General features: G+C 44.3%; 1 protein-coding gene across 2 annotated transcripts; it reads right to left on the reverse strand.

Annotated features, from left to right (window-relative positions):
* Positions 1 to 846: 846 nt before the first annotated feature.
* Positions 847 to 13,974, reverse strand: LOC143318392 (guanine nucleotide-binding protein subunit alpha-14-like). Of its 2 annotated transcripts, none has more exons than XM_076726678.1 (8): positions 13,715 to 13,974; positions 13,158 to 13,325; positions 10,781 to 10,965; positions 10,265 to 10,419; positions 8,305 to 8,433; positions 7,599 to 7,728; positions 6,562 to 6,715; positions 847 to 3,582 (listed from the first exon to the last, which is right to left on the reverse strand). In XM_076726678.1, the coding sequence occupies exons 2-8, from the start codon at positions 13,306 to 13,308 to the stop codon at positions 3,377 to 3,379; spliced, it is 1,110 nt and encodes a 369-aa protein (XP_076582793.1). In that variant the 5' UTR covers positions 13,309 to 13,325; positions 13,715 to 13,974; the 3' UTR covers positions 847 to 3,376. The 2 variants fall into 2 exon arrangements, with proteins under 2 accessions (XP_076582793.1, XP_076582794.1); XM_076726679.1 differs by having other exon boundaries at positions 13,158 to 13,336.
* Between the last annotated feature and the right edge of the window lie 9,315 nt (positions 13,975 to 23,289).

The following is a 23,289-nucleotide window of genomic DNA, read 5'->3' on the forward strand; positions in this document are numbered from 1 at the left end:
ACACACACACACACACACACACACAGGCAGGCACAGATGTACACACAGCTGCTGACATACTGACACACACGTTCCTGTACGCACAAGTGCACAAGCACGACACAACCTCATCACTTTTTCTCTGTGTCTCACATACACACACACACACACACACATGCACGCACACACTTGTCAAGTCGTGTGGATGAGGCTGACAGTCACCAGGGCCACAGGATCACATTCTCACCCTCCTGTGGTGTGCTCCTCTGACAGCCACTACCAGCCACAGTCAATGTGTGTGTGTGTGTGTGTGTGTGTGTGCACGTTCATTTGTGTGTATTACGATGAAATAACTCGGGGACATTCTTCACCATCTGTCTCTCTGTGTAATATGTGTTGCATGTCAACCTGTGTCATGCAGCGTGTACTTTTGTTGTCAGTCGATCAGCGCTGTGATTTCCGCTCTAAGAAAACCGAATTTTGTTTGGAGAAGCGATTTGTCACTCACTAATGAGGAATTACTTTGCTTCTGCCAGTGGGATGAAGAATAAGACGGCTTAACAACTATCATCTGACTGCGTAAAGCCTGAACTGCCAAATTTACGTTTTCAGACTCTGAACACGGCAAAGTTTTCTCAACAGATGTATCCCATGCGTCAATCCCGTGCAAATCCTGACGTGTTTTCTTCTGCAAACCGTGAGTCACAGCGAACATGTGATTGCAGCCTGTGAGACCATGTTTGTCTTGGTGACGGAGCCTCACAGCGCGGTGAAGAGAAAACACATCACACAGACAGACGAGGAGACTCTCTCTGGCCAAATCTGCCAGGGAAGACAAACACGAGCAAGCAGAGCGGCCCTGTTCAATAGTTTGTTTTTAATATTAACTAGAAAAAAAGTATTTGCCCGCTTCCTCCACCTGAGTCTACACAACGTGTGAACTACTTTTCCGTCACCCAGTGCACGAAAAGTAGTTCTCTGGTCACAGTTTATGTGCTGTTGGTAAACAATAATTAAAAACACAGCAGTTAAAAATCAATCAAAGGTACAGCAGTCATCAGTAAATGCAGAGGAAAACTATACATTTGTGTTTGAAGGCATCGGTAAGGTGTAGCAGTGTGTGAGGATCGCAGCACTTCATGTACAATTAGCAAAACAACAGCTGAAACCACATAACAGACACACTGTGTGCTAATGTTAGCTTCCCATCAAGGTCAGTTAATTTAATGAATTTCAATGTCATTTTCCACTCAACACACACTCAACACTCAATGACGCACACGGGGGTAGAACTCACGCTTCCAGTCAATATTATAAAATTCCCCTCTCCACACACTGATATAAATAGGACGCACAGAGACTTCGCAGTGCCACCTCGTATTAGTATTCTTTACCCTTTATCCAGCAGATCGCCTGTTGGATCCTTTTCACCGCGGCTGATTTCAGCTCGTCAGTGTGCATCGAGCTGTTTTCTCACACAGGTCCAAGAACTCTCAGTTCCTTCCTTTGTGACCTTTTAAAACTTGCCAGCCCCCAGCGATGATTTGTGCTCATATTTACTGTATTGATTTTAATGAAGTCTATTAATTGCATCGAGCTGACAGGTAAATTGAACGGAGATGGCTGAAAATAGCAGAATCCTCTAAACCACACAAAGACTTGGCTATGTGAACACTTCATGTCATGCTGTTTGAAAGCTGCTGTTGGCTTCATTGCTGTAAGTATGAAACTGCACATTTCACAAACACTGAAAAATAAACATTTAAGCACTTGAACCAGCTGTAACTGATTTTTTTTTAGGCACTTGGGAGCAGCAGAAACAAGCTCTATGCACAACGGTGTCCTTTTAATTTTACATGGTGAACTGTAAGCAGAATCTATTAGCATTCATTCAGTTGTGACCTGAGGGAAATACCTGGCTCTTTAGCTGATAAGCGTTCGCTGCGTTCACCAGCTTTTCCCAAACTTTATCGGTCTGGTGTTTCATGCTGTGCGGGTAGCATCAAGTGGTTTTAATAGAACTTATTTTGTTCAGAACAGCTGCCTGTTGTGCCCGGAAGCAACACTACGAGAGCGGTGAGGGTGAACGGAAACTAAGTTTTGGGACAGAAAAGAAAAATGAGCCGTCCCTCTTGATGCATACAAGTAGTCATGTGATCCATTGTTAATCTATCAATATTGATTATAGCCACTTTAAAGAACCTTTTCCCCCCGTTTTTTTGGACCTAAACCATCCAAATCTCCTTTGTCGTGTGCTTATCTTTCCCTACCAATAAGCCATCATATACTATTAAATGATCTGATGTCGTTTAATGTGCATCAATCACAGTTTTTCTTAAAACTTGTGTTAAAACATAAAATCATCAGTGGAGCAGGTCAGGCCTCGGTGTCAGCACACTTTAGCAAAACTGATGTCAGCAACATTTTAAAACTATATGCAAACTTTTTTCATCCACATCACAGCCGTTGTGATTCTACCGGCTGTGCAGCACAGTTAAAGCACACTGGAGGGTCATGGAGCGATGTCGTCACATACTGCCGCTGTGGCGTCGTGACAAAGGGCTAAATAGGAGACAGTTTACAGTCTTTCTGCGCTTGATAATTGATAGAGACAGCGCTGAGCAGATGTGTCGAATAAGATAATGTGTAAGAAATATTGCCAGTGTGAGATAACTGTAATCAATAGGGATTTTGGCACTCTGACAGGAGCGCGGTGTTGATAACAACCAAAGACTCGGTGGTGACATTAATCACAGAGAAAATCCCCTGATACAGGACGTCTAATAAGAAAAGGTGCAGCAGATAGTAATTTGAGTATTGCCATTCACGGTGCATAATGGAAAATGTTTGTGTGTTTACAGTGTGTGCATCTAATACACCTGAACGTACCTGGTGGAATCAAATAAAGCACTTAGAATGTGTGTGACAGGGTGGTGCACGCTAGCATGACCCCATCTCCACTTGTAGAAGTCATTACTCCACTGATGGCAGCACAGCACTTCATAGCATCTCTGCTTCTTCTTCAATTATGGATCAATTCAGTCACTGCATGACCCAAACACTTCATTTTTTTAAACAGAAAAAACATCAAAATGGGGGGGGGGCGATCACTTATTCTCACTCCATGATCAGAAGTCAGATGATCCCCAACATCCCTGAATGTCTTCAACCTTTTCACCTCGAGAGGAAGAGGAGGAGTGAGTGGGCTAGAGATGGTGGCGAAGGTGAGAGAGGAGCACAGACTTGGTTTTAGAAAGAAGCCAGCTTTTTTTTTTTTTAACGTGGAAAAAGAAACGACATCTTGGCCTTCGTCGGGTTCTTCACTCATAGAAGTAAACGGTCCAGACAGAGACGAGAGCCAGCATTCTCCTCCTGTTTTTCACCACCACGGGAAAGTTCAGATGACCCCGTAGTCCCGGAGAGACTTGAGCAGCACCGTGTCCTTCACATCGCTGAAGACCCTGCGGATGTTGTTGGTGTCTGTGGCGCAGGTGAAGTGTGGATAGAGAGTCTTTCGCTCCTCTCGCTTGTCGTGGTTGATGGCCTGCTGCTCGTACAGCTTGCAGATGTAGTTCTTGGCGTCCTCTGGGTCTCGTTTCTTCCCTGTCCAAGGGGTGAGAAGGAGATGAGGTTGAATGTGACGAGAGCTGCTAAAAGCTGGTCAAATAATCGGTTAGTCCAGTGACAGAAAAGGAATCTGCAAATATTATGATAATTGATTTGTTGTAAATTTTCGAGCAAAAATACCCAACGATAATAGCTTTTTCAGGCTTGTGTTTGGCCAACATGGCTTAAGGGTTAGTGTTATATCGCCGCCTGTTGGCTTGGCATCCTCTGTACAGCGCTCCATTTGTGTCTTGCCTTTTCACATGGACAGAGATGGTTTTTAAAAACAGTGCTTGTGTGGATGGGATTCTTTTTAAATGTAATGTACGTGTGGACCAGTCATAGATTAGATAAGGTTAGAGTAACGAGCACATTTTCAGTGAGGCAATGTGTACAAAAACACAATTAAAGTACAGTCAACATTCAACATTTGTGCATCTCTTTCTTCAGTGATCCTGCATGATTTTCACATGAAGCAAAGTATTAAGTCCAAGACAAGATTTTGTTGTAATGCAACAGTGTTATCAAAAATCATGAGCGAGGCTGGAATAAGGAAACATGGTCCCTTGTCACTATAATAACTCTCAATCTTGTCATCTGAGAAGAAGTTTTGCTCTATAATTTCCCATCTCGTATCTTATTTGAAGGACCACAGGAATCAAAATCGACTGTTGAGTTTCCCTCTTTATTATTTCAGTAAACACTACCCTGTTTATGATTTGGTAACTACCAACTACATGTCATCAGGATGTCGTGATGTCGTTAAAGCAAAAGCTGAAAAGTAGCCTGTGTGATTTGCATGATAAAAACGGTGGAGCCACATCATTAAAGGCAACAGGAGCAAGAACAGAGGCTCCAGTCTATAAGATAAGACTTTATTGATCCCACACCAGAGAAATTTGTTATTAGGGCTGCAACTGTTAATTATCTACATTATTGATTAAATCCATAATTTTTATCTATGAAATATAAAAAATCTGTGCAGAATGGCCATCAAATGTTCACGGGGCCCACAGCGACATCTTCAATTCAGCTCTTTTGTTCCACCATCAGTTCAACAGCAGCACAACAGTGAGCGACAGAAGCCGTCAAATGTATTTACGGCAGCAGCGAAAAGGGCCACACAGTCTCCACACAGGACCACGGCAGCATGGGCAGCAAACAGCAGCCAGCGGTGGGAGCCGCTCAGAGTTGTCGAAGGTTAAATTGACATCAAGGAGCTTGACCCCGTATGAGTCATTATTTTACGCTGCTAATGCTGATGGTGAAACACAGTGGGCGCACTGCAGCTGCACTCAAGACACACAAGTAATTGATTGCACCTAATTCCCGCCCTGCACACACACACACCTCACAGATGTACATCCAGAGGTTTGCGGGGGGTGCAGGGCTTGCGGGAAGCACAGTATCTGTCTGTGGTTGTCAAGGGTAACAGAGGGAGAGATGGTGGTGTGTGTGTGTGTGTGTGTGGGGGGGGGGGGGGGGGGGGGGGGGGCTGTTAGGGTAACGCTCTACAGCCTTTCACACCAGCAGAGCAACGAGCTGCAGCCACATCATTAAGCAGACCAAGTACCTGGAAGTGACTCATTTGCAACTCTGAGTGTGTGTGTGGACTTGTGTTGCTAATGTGGGGACATGTATGTGTTCACATGTGACATTGCCGGGACTTGCCAGCCTTATGGGGACAAAACACAAGTCCTCATAATGTAAATCATTAAATTTTAGGGTAAAGACTTGAATTAGGTTAGGTTTAGGCAAGTAGTGGTTAGTCTCCAGGAAATGAATGTAAGTCAATGTAATGTCCTCTGAAGTGATGGGAACAAAGCTATGTGTGTGTGTGTGTGTGTGTGTGTGTGTGTGTGTGTGTGTGTGTGTGGAGAGAGAGAGAGAGAGAAAAAGCACTTGCTAAAAAAAGCTATAATGATTGCTGGCTTTGCTGATGCCAGGACAGCGATGGAGGGACAACCTTTCCAGTTCAGAGTCAAGGCTGCACTGGGGCTGAAATCACTTTGCAAATGATTTCTTTTGAAATGATACATTATTTCCACCCGATGCAGCAGGACGAGATGAGATAGCTGCACACCTGAAGGAAATTGGCCGGAGGAAAACAACATCACAACCCCCTTTTTTTTGTTTGTCGTGGTCTCGATTCGGTCCACACTGTGACGAGGATACACACCTACAGATAACTAGCTTCAACAAAGCGCTGGCTTTGATTTGGGAAATTTCAGAACTGTTTTTTTGCGTCCATGTTCCCGCCATAATTGTCCCCGGTCAAAAAACTACAACTCACAGACAGACGCACTCATGAACACTAGAACATGTAACTTTTTTGATCAGTTTTACTAAAAGTTTGTAGTTCATCTTGTAAAGTGTGGAAACAAATCGTCCAGCTTCTAAAATGCCAAACAAGAGTGTAGAATTTTTTTTTGTCCTAGAACAGCAAAGTGAAGGATGAATAGTTTCTTGACATCAAACCAAAAGAAGGTTTGGGTTGGGGGGTCGTTACAGGGTTTCAGCAAGAATGCTGATTGGACGCTTGTTTGATTTGCAGAGTCTACAGTGCAGCACTGTGAGACTGAACTTTTAGGCTAAATGCTAATGCTAGCATGGCAACGCACCCACAATCACAACGCTAACATGTTAATGTGTAGCAGGTTTAACATTTGTAATTTTCACCATCTTAGCTAATCGCACTAAACACAAAGTATAGTTGAGGCTGATGGATTGTTGCTTTGCGGGTATTTTGGCCGTGAACCCAGTGATTGGACACACTGAAAACTGGACCTGCTTTTGAAGCTAAAAGAAAAGTTATCACCAAAGTTATGACAGTTCATCATGAGGGGGGTCTGAATGTGTTATTGAGACATTTAACAAAAAAAACATCAACCTCATGGTGGCGCTAGAGGAAAGAGCAGAGGATCACTACAAGCACACACACACACACACACACACACACATGCATCCAGAGCTTACCTGTAAAGCTGGGGAAGTATTTCTGCAGGTCAGACGTCTGGATTTTGTCGGCCAGGATGTCGGTCTTGTTGAGGAAGAGGATGATGGAAGTGTTGAGGAACCATGGAGAATGGATGGTGGTATAGAACAGAGCCAGACTCTCATGCATCCGGTTCTGAGGAGAGAGACAGATATCATGCTGGAGGCTGCAGCCCGTCAGCTCAATATGTGAGGCGTGATTGTGTTGGAGATAAAAGGTTTACACCAAAGAGTTTTCAGATGAGAAACGTATGAGTTTTCGGGGATGGCAAGACGGATTTGGATGTCTGAGGACGAGGCAGAGAGGGAGCAGTCTTTTGAAGGGAGGAGGGGGGGAGTTTATGGGGGGTCTGGAGCACATGGGCCACAGTGGAGGTTAATGAATGTGCTGGCAGACTAAAAAGTGGCTGTGAGAGATAAACGGCTTAGTGACAGGATGGGAGGGAGGCATGGACAGAAGGCGACAGGGGGCCGGAGAGGATGAGGGTGGGTGGGGGGGAGGTTTTCTTGTGCAAGAGTGAAACCTGCTGGTGGACAGATGAAATGACCACAGCGAGAGCGACACTGACAAAAGGTTAGGATGAGAGACACCAAACAAGATGGATGAATACACAGTACTTTACTTCTGCATTTCTACTTGATGATACTTTAAACTTGTGTTATAATTTAATAAAGATGTAATTACCAAACAGTGTATAAAGCAATTACAGTTAGCTCCATCTCAACCAATTGCAGAGGTAAAAGGCTGTTTATGACTCAATGCAGTAGTAATAATAATCCAATAATATAGTTCTACAATTAAAGATTATTTTAATTATGGACGGGTTTGTCACTTCAAATAATGTGTCTGTAAAATCTCAGAAAACTGTGAAACACGTCCATCCCAAGGTGTTTAAATGACCTGTTTTTATCCGACCAGGAAAAGCACAGAAAATCTGTTTTCATGAGGTCGTTTCTATTGTTTTGTCCACCAACTGAGTGAGAGGTGACACAAGGACACAAGGACACAGTGTTCTTACAATGGTTTCTCTCTCCTCCAGGACTTGGTCGTATTCGCTGAGGGAGGCCAGGAAGATGAGGGAGGTGACGTTTTCAAAGCAGTGAATCCACTTCCGACGCTCCGACTTCTGACCGCCCACGTCCACAATCCTGCCAGGGAGCAGAGGGAGGGAGGAAGGAAGGAAGGAAGGAAGGAAGGAAGGAAGAGTTCAAAGGGCAAGCAAACTGGCAACCAATCAGTACCTGCTAATATTTAAATGAACATAGATAAACTCTGCACAGAGCAGCCACAGAGTACTCACACTGACAGGTTTTCTGTTGTTTTGGTTCTGTATTTAGATTTGAAATAAAGCTTGAACATTTCTAAAACCTAAACCTAAAACCTCCTCCTCCATTCATTCGTCAGATCTAATCTGCTGGAGTAGAGAACCAAGACAAGAAAACACTCACAGGCTGCTCTCACAGCTACACGTCGCTCTCACACAGCTGCTAATAAACCAAGGCTGCCTGTCGGTGAAGTAGACTGAACCAAACACTTTCAGCATGGCACCCTTCTGATGTGCTTTCACACCAGCAAAGCTCACAGTGAGGAAGAAAAGTGCCAGCATGCTCATGACGAGACCGACTGGGTGAGGTTCGCCACTCTGTGAACACATGATTGTTTCCCACAATGCACAGAGTCGTGTCAGTATTAGATCTGCCCCTGACGAATGCCTGACTGGTCACCTTAGCGTGATGGTCTTGATGGTGAAGGAGTAGTCGTGGATGCCCGTGGTGGGGAATCGAACTCGCAGCACGTCCTGCTCTGTGGGGATGTAGTCTGGGGCGGAGATGCGGTCCAGGTTACTCATGTAGCTCAAAGAGAGAAGAAGAAAGTTTTCCCACAGTGTTAAAAAGTATGAACATATTGCCTCGGTTTACGTCACATCCAGCCTCGAACTTGTAAAACAAACCGAGGGGACACAAGATATACGATGAACTAGTGATGGTAAAAAAAAAAAATAAAATAAATAACTGATTAAAAATAAAAGGAGGGACCGGGGTGAGTCCATATCAGCCAGCGTACAGACGACAGCTTTATGGCCGGTGTTGATACAAGCTGTCATTAGCTAATGTTGACTGCCTGTCTCTTATCATGCACACACCATGATGATTGAGCCGCTGGGTAAACACAGAACAGAACAGCAATAGAAAAGAGAGAAAACAGAGGCAGGCTGAGTCGAGCCTTTGTTCTGTGACACATCAGATACTTGGAGCGTGAGGCTCGCACCTACTGTATGTTTAATGTGTTCACGGTGAGTGAAGAGACACGTCCGAGGGTGACTCTGGTGATCTGTGCGATGAGCTGTGGAGGTTTTAGTTTAGTTTAGACAGCTGGGTGTTTCTCCTTGATCAACCGGTGGTTTCAACAATGGCTGAGAAAAAGTCTGGATACAGAAGAGTCTGTGAAGAACTAGCCCCCTCCAGTGGTCTCAGAGCTAAATACAAAGAGTTAAACTTATTCTGCAGTGACTAATGAGGACGCGGGGCTGAAGCAAAGGTAAAAATCAAACACGTTAATAATGGGATTGGTCTGAAAATCTGAAGGAGGGCTGAAATCAGAGCTGCTCGTCACCTTCAATCCTTCTTCCCCCGGGGCCATAACCTTCATAAACAAAGGCACTGAGCACATCCATTCTGCAGTGTTTAAACACCGTCTGAACAGTCGTGCTGTTAAAAGTCAGGGAACATTGTGTAAATATGCGCAGATTCACTTCAGGTACAAAACCAATGGGACCATATCAAGGTACTTTAAGAGAAGCTTGAAACAACCAGACGGCTATATTTTGCCGTGTGTCCACTTGTGAGGTTTGGTACAAAGGTCAGTTGTGGCATAAACAAACAGTAAAACAATGTGTCGCTGTATGTTTTCTGTCACACATGAGCTGCTGCCTGTGTATTCTTATTTTTCTGTGGTCAAGTCGTTTCTGTGCCACAGCCTTTGGGCGGTGGGTGTGCAGCCCCCGGTCGATAACAGCGTGAAGGTGAGGTTGAGGCTTTATACAAAGGTAGCCAGCAGGCCGACACTGTAATCAGTGTCGCCTGATGCTGAAGCTCGGGAAGCTATGCTAAAGCCTCCTGTCTGGACTCAAACACAGTTAGCTGACGTTGCTTGTGGCTCATCGCCTGATGTCTGTAACGTCGTACTTACATTATTATGATGACATGTAATTATTGTGTACTGCTACACCTGTCAGCGAGCTAGACTGAAGACTGCTAAACTATCAGCTATCAGCTATTAGCATAGCTGTTTGTTGTGTGCCATTAACACACACTAAACACATTAACTCATAAAATATTTGTAAGACAGACAGACAGACAGGTACAGGGGCTCCTGAGTCGCTGTATTCTGCAGGTGTGTGGTGCTGCAGGTGGTGCACTGGGCTGTGTGTGTTCTGGTAGCTGTGGTCGGGTCATATTCCTTTAACTTGTGGGACTGTTGTGCTTTGTAGCATGAACCTTTTCTACTGCGATACTAACTAAATGTGCATAAAATACGTTGATGGCTTATCATAGATTCCTGTTTTGTGATATCATGGCTGCCATCTTGCTGTGACAGCGTCGTATCATGTGATACCCTTTGATTCCCAGACTGACAGGTCAGGGTGTGGCACAGTGTGGAGAGCTTTGACTCCCAGCTACTCACTACTCTGTGGAGTCCAGCAGCTGATACTCGCAGCGCCGGCTGTAACAGACCCGGATACCCATGTCCGTCCAGAGGCGGCGGATCGCGTCAACGTAGCCCCGCTCCAGCTGGGTGATCTGCACTGTGTTCACGTCCTGCAGCCACTTGGCGTAGATCTGAAAGACAGCGAGACGAGCGGCACATTATAACTGTAAAACTGTGAGAATTGTAGGTTTATTAGACGCCCTGTTCCATATTTGTGTGTGCGTGATCCTCCAACATCTGCCTCAACGATTGTGTATGTTCATGGCCATACTGCCAGCTTCTATTTATAGACCACAACATGCTGTGTGTGTGCTTCTGTCCCGGAGTGTTTGATGCCTCTTGTATAATGTGGACATAATCCCTCGACTTCAGTTAAGCTTGCCCTGATGCCCGCACACCTGTGTCGACGTCTGTGTTTGTTTGTGAGTGCGTGTGTTCATGTGTAACTGGGTGTGTTTGTGCTGGCTTCGCTCCACGGATGTGCGAGTCTACCTCGTTCTCCGGGTTGGAGTAGGGGATTCTGAGTGTCGTCATGGCTCCCGTCATGGCCTTCATGGCTGTGAAGATGTTCTGGAAGATGCATTTGGCGAAGGCCCTCCTCTCCTCCTCTGAGAAGCCTCGTCCGTGGATGATCCTCATCTGCCGGATGAAGGTGGTTTTCCCGCTCTCCCCAGTGCCTGAAGCAGCAGGTGGGAGTAATAATAATAAAATATTATTAGAGACAGCCGGATTCAATGAAGATGGCGGCTCAGAGGTGCATTAAGTCCCTCAGTGTGAACCTGCCAGCGTGTTGGTCTGGTCTTTGTTTATTCATGTTCTGCCCTTGTCTTTATGGCTTTACTCCAGTTACCTGCCACAGTCCAAACACATGCAGGTCAGGTACCTGTAGATGTGAATGTGTCTGTCCTAAAACCCTGAACTGGATAAATGGTTTATGAAATGGATGAGGATGATTTAAAAAATTTGTCAGAAGTCTCATGAACAAGCTTCTGGTGGGAAATGTCTGGAATGAGGAACGGTGAGAGGAACAGTTAACCTCAGTTTAGGTTACAATTATGATAACGAGATTGAGCTCAGCAGCCTGTAGTTTCAGTTGAGAAATCAGCCAATTGCCTGACCTTACATAACCCTGACTCTGCAGTTTTCCTCAGCGCTTTAACGTCGTTCAGCTCATTGTTTTGGGTTTCTTGTTTAGGTTGAGTCTCACGGCTCTCATCAGTGTTGTTTCCAGCTGTTTGCAGTGAAAAGCTCGGAAAGCGTCACTGTGTTACCTGCACCAAAAGCCGACAGCAGCTGCATTCCAATGTGCCAATACATGACACAAAATGTGCAGCTTCCTTGATTTTATGCCTGCTGCACTTCAGACCAGGTCGTGATTGAGCTGGGCTCGGGTCAGTGCTGCCCTGATGTCAATCATTAAGTCGTAAGAGGAAACTTAAACTGGAAGTATCTGAAAAGCTTCAACAAACATTTCCACTTTTCTGACATTCCCCACAGTGATAGAGGAAATGAGAGATTCAGCATTATTATTTGCTGTTTCTCCACATTGTTGCAGGATTTCCCCCAGGAAACTGTGACATTGTCCATTTAGTTTGCTGATGATAGACTCAGAAGTAAAGTAAATTTGAGGCACGTGTGAAACAGTGGTCGAGGCAGATGGCCCAGCACCAATAAAACTGAACTGAATATTGAGATGTTGTGTTTGCGTGACTGTTGGGGGAATAAAGGTCAATTAATCCAAAGAAAACGAATCAGTACTTTTGATAATCAGTAAAAAGTTACATATTCACTGGATTCAGCGTTTGAAATGTGAGAGTTAGCTAATTTTTTTTCATAGTAAATTCAATATTTTTAGCTTTTGGACTTCTGCTCTACCAAAAACAACTGATCAGAAAAATTAATAATAATAAACAAGATAAATCAATAGTTAAAACAATCTTAACTTGCAGGCCTACTTCGCAAGTTCAACTTTTTAACCCCTGAATTTTAATACTTTTCATCAAGGAACTGCACTGATAATTATTACGACATCAGATTTGTCCATGTTGCCCTAAAATGAGACGATACGGAAAAAGTTCTATTACAATATCAGCCAAAAAAGTTCCTGTTCCTCCTGTATTAATAACTTAAAACTGAAAAAAATGAAATTGCAGGTTCACATTTGGCAGAGTGTAATTTCTTGCCCTGTAGGACGTCATGAAATAGTAACAAAAATGGCCGTCAGTTTCCTAAAGACCAAAGTGATGTCTTCACGTTGCTTGTTTTGTCTGACCAACAGTCCAAAAACCACCGACATTCAGTTAATACCACATAAGGCAAAGAAGAGTGAAATCCCTACAATTAAGAGGATGAAACAAGGTGCCTGGCTTTAAACTAATCAGTTATCAAACTAATTGCAGATTAACCAGCTGTAGTTTCAGCTCTGATTTCAGCATTGTGTCCCTTTAATCCAACCTCACCACCCATGAACCTCCTCTGCCTGCCAGCTGTGGTATACCTGCCTCCATTGGAGCATCAAATTAAAAGCATGGCTGCTTCCAGTCAGGTGCAAACTCATCAAACCAGCTGTGAAAACGGCCTGTAGGTCTGCGCATCTCCAACCAATCCCAATGTGGACCATTCTTTACATAATCACATGGTGACACATGCTTCACATAGTTTTCTGTCTTGGCTGCAGGCTACCAAACAGGCCAGGCAGTATTTAATTTGTGTGTAGGGTGTTCCTCACGGTGTCTTCTCAGATTCCAGCCTTGGTTTAATTCACCTTATTTGATTCATAAACGTATTTGGCATCATTGTGCAGCCATCATTAACGCGACAGGTGGACAAACAGCTGTGTGTGTGCAGTGCTCTGTGTGCAGTCACTGACCCAGCAGGAGGATTTTAATTTCCCTTCTCTCCTTCTTCTTCTGCTGCTTGAGGATCCTCTTGATCTCTTTGTCCACAGCGATCGTCCTCTTCTCCTCCTCGGACAGGCAGCACACACAGGAGCGCCGGCACCACTGCCAGCAGCCCGCCATGGCCCAAAAAAACCCCACTGAAATGAAACTGTTAATGAATAATCAGCTTTAATGAGATTTAACGACTAACAGTAAACACATTATCAGGTTGCCCATCGTCCTTTAGGTATCCATTAGTTTTTACTTCCTATTCATTGGACCTTTAAGGGTTTATTCTAACACACCCTTGATCCCGCGGAAGTCTTACTTTGAAATCACAGTAGGTAAGAGGTTACCTTTAAATTGTGTTTCACACTCTTACAGTGTAGCAGGAGCTCTGTTATCAGCATTTGCCTCCAGTATCTGCACTTGAAGATTGAAATCTTCTGGTTGAGTAATTTTTCAGTCAATTCCGGCTGCTGAGTCAATACGCGTTTGTTCAAGAGGACTTTGGAAGTTACAAACAGAAAATAACGCAGCTCCTCACCTCACAAAGTCCGTCAAACTCTTTGGAAACGAGAAGGTACAGACTCTGATTGCTGTTTGTATCCCATTTCCCACCGTGTCCCTCGGTCCACTCCACCTGCGACTGACAGCTAGCAGTCACTGTCGCTCGAGCGCACAATCCGCGTCATTAGTTCGCCGATACGGAGTTAAAACGCTACGTTTTTCGGCCAACACGAAACAACCTGCAGCTCTTGGAAAGTCCACCGCGCCTACATTGGAATGTGAAGTCTCTGTGGTCCGCTGAAAACACTCTGTACAAGGAATGCGCTCTGGGCGGCGCGCTGCGGCAAGAGAGCGGCAAACGACCGTAACTGCGCCGGAAGTTGGACGGCTGTGCCTGCAAAATAAGAGCGTGTTGCTATTTGTCAATGTTATTGGACTTATGTACAGAACAGAAATATTTACATGACAAAGTAGGCTTTACATATGCCGTTGGATTTTGATAATTGTAAATAAAAATCTGAAATGGTCTTATTATTAATTATGTATATTATATACATACTGTTTATAATATGTACGTGTTATTTCAAATAGAAATAATGTCCTTTTACTCCAGCGATACAGCTATTGATAACAGATTTTACATATAAACTATATATATATAATTTTATGCAATAAACAACCTTGTATTACATAAAACACAAGCTACAGCATTAAAATGCTGTCCACATATCATCGAGACAGCAATAAGTAAAGATGAATAAAGAAAATTAAACTCAGTTGCAAGGCAAGCAGTACTCCAACAATCTTTTCATATATATATATTTGTTTAACATAGAGATAACCTCTTGAATTGAGAGACTGCTGTTTAGTATTAGGCTGATCAGTGAATGGCATTATTTTGAAAAGTTCATGTCGGAAGTAGGAGTTCTTTCTTTCGGTGTGGTTTGACAGCAGTATGAATGAGCGCGCTGCGCGGCGGATAAAGTTTCGGCTGCTGCAGAGGCTCCGCCGCTTCATGTTTCAGCTGAGCTGGAGTGAAATCACGGACACACAAATGTTTTACTGAATTATTATTTATTAAATGCTGAAAGTTTCAATTTTACATTCGCTCATATTGTTTTTTTTTGTCCTTCGTACACATTATGATACTTAAGTTGATCTTAAAGTCTTCAACTTTCTGCCGGTTATGAAACATATTAACAATACAAACAGCTGAATTTGTACGCTCGTTACATGTGATACGATATAAAAACACACAGCCTACAAGTAAATACAACAGAGTCGTTACAAACTCATTACTGAGGACGACAAACACATAAATGCCTGTAGGAAGGAATATCAAAGAGCAGCAGGTTATGAATCACTCTGCAAGTGTTTTCCGAGTGGAGATGAAGTGTAAAACAGGTATTTTTTCACTCCTCCTCGGCTGCTGTTAGGATGTCAATCTTTTGTCTCAGCCAGCAGAACCGGTTGGTCCAGGCTTTCATGGGCTCAGATATTGAGATCACCTGAGCTCTGCATTTCCATGGGAACAAGGTGAGGTGAAAAAACCAATAGAGGTGTGTGTGGAGGAGTCTTGTTAGCGTTAATATTGTAAGTGCATAAGGGTTTAATACAACACTATTATGTATATCGCGCTGCATATGATGGACTTTATTTTACGTTTGCATGTGGTTCTTGGAAAGTCAGTTTGTCTGAATGAAAGTATGTGTATGAAATAAGTAACGTTCAGAAAGGATACACAGAAAAACGAAGTTTTTTTAAGTTTATTGGATGAAAACAAATTATAGCATTAAAGTTGGTAGTTTGTTCAGTAACAGTAAAAAAAAAAATGTTTTTTGTTTTTCCATTGTATGTGATTTCACCTTCTACGTGCTCCAAAGTCAAAGATGAAACTGATGCTAAGAAATAAAGACAGAGGGTGGGAGAGAGAATGAAAGAAAGAGAGCAGGAAAAAAGAAAGCAAAGGAAAGAAAGAGGAAAGGAAGAGTGGAAGGAAGCAAAGGAAAGAAGGAAGGAAGGTAGTAAGGAAGAAAGGAGTAAAGGAAAGGAAGGGAGAGAGGGAAGCAAAGAAGAAAATGAAATGGAGGGAAGGAAGGAAGGACAGGAAGGATGGCAGGGAAGGAAGCAAAGAAGAAAGAAAGAATGAGGAAGGAAGAGAAGGAAGGAGGCAAATAATGAAAGGAAGGGAAGCAAAGAAGAAAGCAAGGAGAGAAATAATGAAAGAAAGGAAGGAAAGAACGAATGAAAGGGAGGGATGAAAGGAAGCAAAGAAGAAAGGAAGGAAGCCAGTCAGTCAGTCCTGCACAACAAGTGGGCGTGGACTGACGGTACCAGGAAAGTACCTGCCTCATCCTTCCAGTTACAGGAAGTGAGATCCCTGAAGCCTTCACCTGACGGCACCAGTGAACCTGAAGCCCCATGAGCGACTCAGCTCAGCTCAGGCAGCTTCAGGCGGCTTCAGCAGCTCTGTGGTCTGGTGTGAAGACGAGTGTGAGGAGACTTTGGATGATCAATAACTGATCAGACATCAGCTGCCATCAGACGCTATCACACACTGGTGGAACACCGCAGTCTGTTTCCTTTCATGTTCACTTCTGACAAAAGATTAACTTCTGCAAACTATTGTAATCACCGAAACACAGTTGTTAAAACAAGATTTTAAAGCTTTATTGTTTTGAGGAAAGAACACAAGAAGAAGTCATTTGATTTACTCATGAGATTAAGAATCCCCACGCTGATGTCTCTGCACCTCCTACACTTTTCAGCTCCACCGGGAGAAAATGCACAACCTGTTTGTCTTGTGATCTCTTTGAAAAATGCAGTCATGCCTTGGGTTACATATGTCTACATATGAAGTGTGAGGAAACACATCACAACAAACACACCAAGTATGGAGGAAGAAAGTGGGAAAAAAAGGACCATAACTGTGTGCAGCACTGGGATATTTTTCCTCTTTCCCATCAATTATCATGCCACCCCTCAGATTTATCTTGTGTCCTATTGGTGGCTTAAACATAACGTGAGAATGTTCTCCAGAAAGGTCTTTTTAAAAGTCAAACTTGTAAAGACAAACAGACACATGAACCAAAACAATCCCACGAGACGTCTTACAAAACATATAAAAAGTAAGTTTTCTTTTGGCGGAAGTGACTGAACAAAGCTGACAGTCATCTCTGTGGGCTTGTGGCGAGAGCCACAGGCGGAGTCCGGTGCCCCTGAGACGTGAACAGGTCAGGGTGTCCTCTCATGAGTCACGGCTGAAGATTTTGCTGATCATACCGAACATACCGAGCGCCAGTTTGTCATTATCTGATGCTTCATTCTATGAGGCTACATTATGAGTTTTTGAGCCTCAGGAGTTCAGACGTGCACAAAGTCACCTGAGCCGACTTCAGTCTGTATCTGCTTTTAATGACTTGTGGATTCTACCTATTTAAATGATAGATAGACAGATAGATAGATGTCGTGTTCTTAAAGCAGTATTAAAAAAGTAATAAGCTCGTCAGACCAACAATGCAGTACGCAACTCTGTTTTTATTTTTTTTCTTGCTCGGCAGTTACCCTAGACAATACAATACAGCCTGACACCACAGCGCCCCCACATGGTAACATGACTCAAGAACTCCCATAGCAATAAACCATACTATGAATCAACATACAATAATACCATATCTCCCCTTTCTAGAGAACAAAGGGTAGACTACCTTTGTCTCATCAGACCTTAGAGGATTATTCTGCCTCCTCTGGAGAAAGATCTGTTCCTGTCTAAATCCTGAATAGAAGAACACTGTAAACATAGACTCTTTAGTGGTTATTCAATCTAATGTAATCAAACAATTACCGTTTCTTAAATTGTCAAGTATTAACTTAAAAGTGCTCAAAACTACCCCAAATAGCAGTAACATAAAATGTCCATAACATAAAATAGTTTCTTTCTTTTTCCTCAATATTTCCGTATTTCAGGTTTCATATTGTCCTTTTTGGTGCATGTCAGTTTAGAAGTTAAGCCTAATAGGTTTAACGATGGCTCTCCCAGACCTGGTTCTGGGAGCAGGAGTCTCTGCAGGTGAGACTTGGGGTACCACAGCAGGTGACCAGGATGCCTGTGTTGGAGATGGCTCTGGCGTATGCTGCGGCAGTGGTGAACCTCTGTTTTGTGCAGGTGTGTGTAGAGGTATTAGGTGCTGACGGTTTCGTCTCACCACCCCCTGAGGTAAACCCACCAATTATGACCTCGGTGTGGTGTGGTGCTGGAGTACAGTTCCAGATACCTTTGCGTTGGTTTCCCGTACCTGCTGTCCTGGTGACAAGTCGCTGAGAGCTTGGGCACGGTGACGCCTGTTGTAGTTCCCAGCATCTGCCAACTCCTTCCCCTTTTCTTTCCTGGTGAACGTGACACTGTCAGGCAGTGCAGGGTCCAGCTGAGAGGGAAGAGTCGGTACCGTAGTGCGAAGACATCGACATGAGGAGCTGAGCTGGACTGTAGCCAATCTGGAGAGGTGTGGCCCTATAGGAGAGTAGAGCCAGGTAGGGGTCTGCTGACTTTTTCAGGAGGTTTTTCAGTCTGGACCGCCCGTTCTGCTTCACCATTACTCTGCGGAAATCCCGGGCTTCTTGTGATGTGCCTGAACCCATATATAGTTGCAAAGGAAATGAAGACTTGTCCAGAAAACTGTGGCCCATTGTCCGACATCAGGACCTCTGGGATGCCATGGTGAGCAAAGATTGACTTCAAATGAACAATGATGTCAGTGGACCTGGTGTGAGATAAGTGTGCAATCTCAAAATACCTGGAGAAGTAATCGACAACAAGCAAATATGTTTTACTCCCCAGGACAAACAGGTCTGTCCCCAACTTTTGCCATGGTCTTTCAGGGCACTCTGATGGCACAAGTGGCTCTTTGGGATTGTGCCGCTCCTGTATGCATGTCCTGCAGTTGAGCACCATTTCGTTCACTTGTTGGCTGAGTCCCGGCCACCACACAGACTGACGTGCACATGCTTTGCACTTCACTACACCAAGGTGTCCTTCATGTAGTTTAGCAAGATCATCATTCCGCATTGCTGAAGGTATTACGAGCACTGTGTCTCTCAGCAGTAAGCTGTCTTTCACTGTGAGTGTAGCTCGCTCTGGCCAGTAGTTTTTCAGCACTGGTTCCTGTTTTGCATGGGCTGGCCATCCTTCTGTGCACAGTGTCATGATGCGTGAGCAGACACTGTCGGCTTTCAGCTGCTCTTTCAGATTTTCCATGTATGATGAGCTGACAGGTAGACTTTCAATGACAGTCCACGTAAATGTTGGTGCTCTCCATCAGCTCCTGCTCATCAGTGGACATGCATGACTTCACAGGTGAGCATGACAGTGTGTCCACAGTGACTTTCCTGGTACATGCTTGATGGAGTATGAGTAGCGCATCAGCCTCATCCTGAAGCGCTGTATTCTCGGTGGCAAAAGATCCAATAATTGAGCTCCAAGCAGGCTGAGAAGGGGTTTATGGTCGGTCTCCAGGCAAAAATGCTTTCCTATGAGGAAATCCCGGAACTGTTCGCAGGCCCATGTGAGGCCCAGGGCCTTTTTCTCTACCTGTGCGTATCGTTGCTCGGTTGGAGTGAGCGACCGAGAAGCATAAGCCACAGGCTTCCATTCTTCCTCCCACCTCTGGAGAAGAACGCCCCCCAAGCCATATGATGATGCATCAGCAGATACTTTGGTGTCTCTGCCTGGGTCGTACATGGCGAGCACAGGAGGAGAGGATAGAGCTTTCTTTAGCACTGCAAACGCTGCTGCCTGGTCAATATCCCAGACCCAGCAGTTTTTCTTTGAGAGACGGTCACAGAGCGGTTTATCTTTTTCCCGCTAGCTGGGGAACAAACTTTCCCAGCTGGTTGACCATACCAAGAAAACTCCTTAACTCACTCACATTTGTGGGCTCTGTCATGTCTGTGATGGCCTCTGTCTTTCCTGGGTCAGGGCGGATGCCTGCAGTTGTGATGATATGGCCCAGGAAGGCTACCTCGCTCTTAGAGAGTTCACACTTGTCCACATTCAGTGTGATGCCTGCTTTTTCCAGTCTTTGTAGCACGGCATGAAGTTGAGCATCATGCTCTTCCTGATCCCGCCCCCACACCAACAGATCATCGATTTGGCAGACCACACCTTCGAGCCCTTCTGTGATCTCCGCCATCCTGCACTGGAAATGTTCGGGCACAGAGGCGATGCCAAATGGAAGATGGTTAAAGTGGAACCGCCCGAAGGGTGTTATGAATGTAGTGTATTTGGCTGATTCCTCTGTTATTGGAATCTGCCAGAACCCCATGTTGGCACCCAACTTGCTGAACACTTTTGCTTTTACAGAATACAGCACAGCACCTGGCTTGAGCTTGATGGTGTAAAGTTGCTGTAGCATGCCTAGCCCGCTGCACAGCTTAGGATAACTTGCCTTGAGGGTCTCTGTGTCTATGCTGTCGACACGGATGAGCAAGCCAAGGGCTTTAATGGCTGGCAACCCAAGCAAAGGTGTGCTCAGGTTTTTGACCACATAGATCTTCTCCATGGTCTGCTTGGTCCGTTTCCTTAGCATCAGTCTGGCGAACCCCGACACCTCCAGAGGAATCCATCCTGGGCCAAACAAAGGTTTTTCTGGCCTTTGGAGAACAGGCTGCTGTGTGTTGGAAAAGATGTTGTTAAACTCCGTCTGTGACACAGCGGTGACATCTGCTCCAGTGTCGAGTTTGGAGGTAATATTTTTGTCCATTATGTCTATGTCAGCAGTCCACATATTGACATCTGATGTCACAGAGCCCAGAAAGAAAATTTCCTCCTCTTCCTCTACACCATGCACAGCTTTTCCTGCACAGCACACACGCTGGTAGTGACCCTTTTTCCCACAGGAATGGCACTTGGCATCATTGGCAGGGCACTCATGTTTTGGGTGAGGTGTGCCACCACATTTGTAGCACTGGAAGCCTTTTTGGTTTTTGCTCTGACTGCTGCGTGGCTTTTCTCCATTACTTTTGAACTTGTTGAATTTTGGCTTTTCCTTTTGCTGTTTGCCTTTAAATACTCTATCCACAGAGCATACATCCATCTGTTTTACACCACTGGCTTCGTTCCTCAGTGTGTTTTGCTGCTTTTTGATTTCCTCCTTCCTTGATATTCCTTTTGATTGCCTTGCAATATTAATGGCTTTTTCCAAGTTTAAGTCTTTTTCCATCTGCATGTGTTCTGAGAGTCATGTGTCAGTCCAACCACTATCCTGCAATATCCATAATTGCAGTGCTCTGCTAATGTATACAGAGCAGTGACGAATGCATCGACAGTCTCATTTGGTTCCTGTTTGCACATATTAAAGCGTGCACGTTCATAAACAATGTTCTTTTTCACTATGAAGAACGACTGGAGGCCATCTCTTACTTTAGTGTACTGGCACTGGTCTGCATCACTAAGCTTCAAGCCTCTCAAAACATCATCTGCTTCGTCTCCCATACAGTAAATTACATTATTCACCTGGTTTTCTTCAGAGCTTGCAGATAAGTTGCTTGCTTGACGAAATCTTTCAAATCTTCTTATCCATTTTGTCCACTCGTGCGGCTTGGAAAAGTCGAAGGGCTCCGGTGGCTGAATGCTAAACGTAGTGCTGGGTGTGTTAGCCATCCTGCTCACTCCTTCCCCACTGTGCTTGTCTTCTCTGTCACTCATTTGACTTGCTCACCAAAACTCCTCTTTTTCCTTCCAGATGGACCTTTTCCCGTTCGGGTTACAGTTTCACGGCACTTCTGACACCATGTCGTGTTCTTAAAGCAGTATTAAAAAAGAAAGTAGCTCGTCAGACCAACTGTGCAGAACTCTGTTTTTATTTTTTTTCTTGCTTGGCAGTCACCCTAGATGATACAATACAGCCTGACGCCACAGTGCCCCCACATGGTGACATGACTCAAGAACTCCCATAGCAATAAACCATACTATGAATCAACATACAATAATACCACGATAGATAGATAGATAGATAGATAGATAGATACTTTATTCATCCCCAAGGGAAATTCACAAAGGTTTGAAGGTTTGAATGTGACTTTTGCCTGTTCCTTCTCCTAGAGACAGATTCCAGATGTTTTGGTTAGAAATGTCTTGCTTTGAAAAATGACAGGAGGAGGTTCTGATACAGATCAAACTCAGAGTACTTATTTTCATGCAAGGCATTGAAACCTCTCAACTTTTTTACACCGTTGCGACTGCGTCTCATGTCCACAAGATGTCACTTGGCCCAACAAGATTCCCTGCCAGCTCATTCACACTGATGCATGCAGATGGTTCCAGCTGGGATAATGATGACAAATACTTCACCTTTGTCTTCATCACCATCGCCACAATCAGGCTTGGCCGAATTTATCAATGAGAGTACAGCTGCTAACATTTTCACGTCTGCTTTCACAGTTAACAACTCTCTGCTGCAGGGGTGGAAAGTAACTAACTACATGTACTCATGTACTTTGGTGCAATTTTGAGCAACTTTTCTGTCACTTTACACTTTTCTTCGCTACATCTGGGAGTGAAATACTTTTCACTCCTCTACATTTATCTGACAGCTGCAGTTATTACTGACTGTGAAGATTAAGGTTTTATGCACAAAATATGATGCAATGTTCCAGATTAAATGTCCCAACGGTATGTAAAGTAGTTAAGATTAGCTTCACTTCTGCCACCTTAACCATTAAAATGCTGCTTTATGTTGATGCATCATGCTAATCCAATAATCAGTGGCAGCTCGAGTTTTTTTTTAAAGCAGGGCGGCCACAGCGGGGCTGTACAGAGTCCCTCAAAGGTCACAGTTTTGTTCTGAAATTCTTCTGTGTTGCCTCACAATATGTTGTGCATTCCCATAGAGATAAAATGAGCTGTATTATGACATAGTATGCATTATGTAGTAGACTGCGTGGGCACACCCTCAGCTGTGGCTGGCTCAGGCACAGGTCTGTATCATTGCAGTTTGATAGATAACCCAGCTCTCTTACTGGCTGCTGCAGAGGCTTTTTCAGACCGGCTGTGGCTACGATTATGATGACTACAGCCATGCAAGCTGTGACTGGTGCTGTCACTCTGATTGTGGTGGTAACCATGGCTGTGCTTTGGTTGTTATGATTATGGCTGTGATACATTAGCTTTTAAGAGGTGTAACGCTAACTACACAGAGGGTTGTACTGTGTGTGTGTGTGTGTGTGTGTGTGTGTGTGTGTGTGTGTGTGTGCATTGAATTGAAGTGGTTGTGGTCTCTGAGCGCTGTATTGACGCTACAATATTCCTGTGGTGCATCAGTAACACATGCATGATATGTACCATAAACACCCAAATCAAACCCTGTGTGGCTTCACGATGCTTTCTTGACTACCACATCCACAACCACAGCTTCAACCACCACAGCCAGGCAGAGCGGCTGCAGCTGTGGTGAGAGTCAGCGGTTGTGCACTGTCGGAGCTCAGCCTTTTGAAAGGAACAATGAGCAGAAAATGTAATGTGTCACATCACCTCTCTTTTCTGTAGTGTCTGCAGAGCCTTTCCCTGAACTGATTTACATCAGAACTGTCCCTTTGGATCAGGGGACATGCAAAAAA

Source organism: Chaetodon auriga, chromosome 3 (assembly GCF_051107435.1).
Source record: "Chaetodon auriga isolate fChaAug3 chromosome 3, fChaAug3.hap1, whole genome shotgun sequence".
Classification (NCBI taxonomy): Eukaryota; Metazoa; Chordata; class Actinopteri; order Chaetodontiformes; family Chaetodontidae; genus Chaetodon; species Chaetodon auriga.

Excerpts from the sequence above, each read along its gene's own strand:
- LOC143318392 (XM_076726678.1), bottom strand. The coding sequence starts at position 13,308 with ATGGCGGGCTGCTGGCAGTGGTGCCGGCGCTCCTGTGTGTGCTGCCTG. Across the intron at positions 10,966-13,157 it reads AATTAAAATCCTCCTGCTGG|GCACTGGGGAGAGCGGGAAA; the intron begins GTCAGTGACTGC and ends CTGCTGCTTCAG. Across the intron at positions 7,729-8,304 it reads ATCAAGACCATCACGCTAAG|GATTGTGGACGTGGGCGGTC; the intron begins GTGACCAGTCAG and ends GCTCCCTGGCAG.